At 60.8% G+C, this 3,067-nt stretch overlaps 2 protein-coding genes across 2 annotated transcripts in view; both read left to right on the forward strand.

Annotated features, from left to right (window-relative positions):
- Window positions 1-43: 43 nt before the first annotated feature.
- Window positions 44-573, forward strand: SDRG_15021 (hypothetical protein; the record flags this gene model as incomplete). The annotated part of the gene is made up of 2 exons (XM_008621184.1): window positions 44-64; window positions 112-573. The coding sequence occupies 2 exons, from the start codon at window positions 44-46 to the stop codon at window positions 571-573; spliced, it is 483 nt and encodes a 160-aa protein (XP_008619406.1).
- Window positions 574-1,476: 903 nt separating this feature from the next.
- The window catches only part of SDRG_15022 (hypothetical protein), a 5,245-nt gene continuing 3,654 nt past the window's right edge, over window positions 1,477-3,067 (forward strand). Inside the window, exon 1 of the mRNA XM_008621185.1 lies at window positions 1,477-3,063. Within this exon, the coding sequence (XP_008619407.1) occupies window positions 1,483-3,063 (1,581 nt within the window). The 5' untranslated portion in view covers window positions 1,477-1,482. The remainder of the gene's footprint in view (window positions 3,064-3,067) is intronic.

Consider the following 3,067-nt stretch of genomic DNA (forward strand, 5'->3'; position numbering starts at 1 on the left):
TTGGTCACGCTCAGTTTGCGCTGGTCCGAATTCTACGTTGCGGATGTGCTGGATCTGTTGGCGAGTTTTGCCGGCCTTGACGACGACCCGCTGTGTCCGCCACTGCGCCAGCCGCATGCAGCCGAGCTTCTCACGCAGTGCGCGGCGACGATTTTCAGCTTCCCGACCGTCGCGGCGGCAACGACCAGTCGACGCGCGATTGTCAAGCACTGTGTTCTTCTCGACGCCTACCTCACAAGGACGGCCACCAACGACTTGCGCATCTCGGGCGTCGATGGCTTACCGCCTCTGCAACGCGTGCTCGTGGACCACTGGGCATTCGATGTCTGCTCGGACATTGCCCTCGGCGTTGCGGCTGCCGTGAACGTGGATCCGTCTCTCGTGCGTAGCCCCTTGGTTGACGCTGTCCTTGAGGCCTTCCGTGGACGCTTCGACCGGAAGCAAATCGACGACCTTCAACAGTCGGGTGCCGAGACGGCGGAGAGCATTCTCGTGCTCGCGCTGCATGCAAAGCGACTCGATGACAACATCTTCAAGAACGTCACCACCGTCTGGGGCCTCGCTGTGCCCTAAGTTGCTCGCTCGATTGCGCTTGAGTACAAGCACCTCGTTTCAGCAAGCTTTGCGTCGCGGGTCATGACGTTTATCTGACAGCTGTCGACGATCTGGCGCGAAAGCCGACGATCGTTCATCGACGAGCAAGCTACAAAGGCCAGGCGCTCAAGCTCACGCAGGACGCGCTCATGTGCGACGCGATCGAACTCGTGCGCTGTTTTGCCCCCGACCAGCTACCATCGTTTGTCGACAAATGGCTGCAACTTTTGCCCGAGACGCTGGAAGTGACACACGACGTGCTTTGCCAGTGGCGAGACGCGTACGGTATGACGCACCGCTGTGTCACAAGCTACTGGACGCGGCGGCGGCGCGACCCCACGACGTCGATGCTACGCTATACGAAAGTGATCCCGAATGCGATTTTCGGTGTACGCAGCGCCGCGCTGTGTCGTCTGCGGAGAAGATGCGGATGGCCAAACAGAATCTTGTGGCAACCATCACGGCAACCATTGCGTCGTTGGCGTCACTATGAACCGCCACAGACACGCGCACGCTCACCTTAAAACGTCGAGAGTGAGAGGGCTTTAGACGAGATTCTTAATCAATACTAAACTACATTGGCAACACATGTTCGGCGGGATATCATTTGGTCCAAGCTCACCTTCTTTGGGGAGGTTGAAAGAGCGTTGGATGGCCCAGAAGTGGCATTCTGGCGGAGGCACGGTCCATGAAAGCACCACAAACTGGCCGGGTATGGGTCCACTCGAGCTTTCTTACGGCATGGGGTGGTTGCACTTGAAATGGCGTTCGTCGCCCAGTTGACGTGGACGCGCCTCCGACGAAATACCGAGCGCTATAAAATGCTCTTTATTCAATATATATAAAGTGACCATGATTGGCCGACTCGCCACACTTCGATATTCTCGCATGGCCTGCCCATTTGAAGCCGCGATCGCGCAGGTCCGACAGTTCGGGGCGTTCGCCTCCGCGGGCGCGCTGCCGCCGTTGCCATCGCTCCTCTTGGTACTGGATGGCGTGGACGACCCGCTCGAATGGCCGCTCTGCGCCGCCCAAGCCGCGCAGATAGACGCACGCTATCCGTCCTGCATCGTCCCCGCCACCAACATGAGGTTCGTTGGCGAAGAGGGCTACGCCGCAATGCTCGCCGAGCTGCACAAGCACGTTCTCAAGCGCATGGGGCCGACGGGTGCGATGCAGCTCCAGCTCTCGCACTTGGCGATCGACAACGTTGGCGACGCGGCGACGTTGCAGCTGCGTCCGACGAGTGGCGACGCCATGGACAACACGCTCACGTTTGGCTCGGTGGTCGTGTTCCTTCCGTCCATTCGCGAAGGCGGCGCCATCACGTTCGCGTATGGCAGCGAGACAGAGACCGTTGACGTTGATACGTCGCCGGTCGTGACGACCTTTGCGTCGGCTTTTCTCAGCACGTCGATCACGTCGGCGCCGATTGTATCGGGTCGCCGCGTCGCGTTGGTCTTCCGCTTGGTCTACGACGAGAAGCACGAGGATATGCGACTGGCGCCGCCCAACCAAAAACCGGCCATTGCAGCGTTCACGGCGCTCGCCCACTCACCCTTGGATCGGGTCCAGCGCATTGGTCTGCCCGTTGCGCTTGCGGACAAAGGCGGTGGTTTGACGTTTGATGGTCTGGACCGCGTCGACACGGGCCTCGTCCACTTCTTCTTGTCGATGAAGAGCTTTGACGTCGCTCTGGCTTATTGCTGCGCGGACTCGGAAGAGTCGGAGAACCGAATCAGTCAGGTAGTGCTGCATCCGGCGTGCGGCGCGCCGCCCGAGCTGCAAGACGCGTGCGACTACAAGTACTTGGATCTCATGTTACACGGACGCGACCATGGCATGCGGTACGAGTATGTGCTGGCTTTTTGGCCGACGCACCACCGCGTGGTCATCGCCGACCGGGCCGACGCGCTGACGTACTTGGCCGCGACGCTGCTCGGCGATACACCATGGGCCGAGCTGGTCGGCGATGCGCCTCGGGCGACGAGCGTCTTTGGGTTCACAGACACGAACGCCGTCTTGCGAGCCACCATGTCGACGTTCCGCGCCGAACGCGCGCGCGAGCAGACTCTCTGCGGGCGCCGCTGGTTTCTTGAGCACCGTGCGACGCTCAGTGAGCGACCGCTGACGACCCTCTCCCGGCTCTTGACGCACCAAAACGATCTCGACTTGACGCTCCTGTTCATCGCCGACATTGTCTCGATCCAGCGCAACGTCTGCATGTCGGAGCTCGCGCTGTGGCTGCATGGCCTCTTCATAGCGCATGGATGGGGCCCATTCCAACCGGCCTTCCTACAGCTTGTTGCGCGCTGGTGCGCCAACGACATGGCCGATCTGCTGCACTTTCTGGCGAGCTTGGCCGGCCTCGACGATGCCCCGCTGTGTCCACCACTGCGCCAAAAGCACAGCGCCGAGCTCCTCAAGCGCTGCTGGGCGAGTCTCCAACTCAGATTCCGGTATCGCGAGGTCC

The sequence above is a fragment of the Saprolegnia diclina genome, assembly GCF_000281045.1.
Source record: "Saprolegnia diclina VS20 unplaced genomic scaffold supercont1.83, whole genome shotgun sequence".
Taxonomy (NCBI): Eukaryota; Oomycota; class Saprolegniomycetes; order Saprolegniales; family Saprolegniaceae; genus Saprolegnia; species Saprolegnia diclina.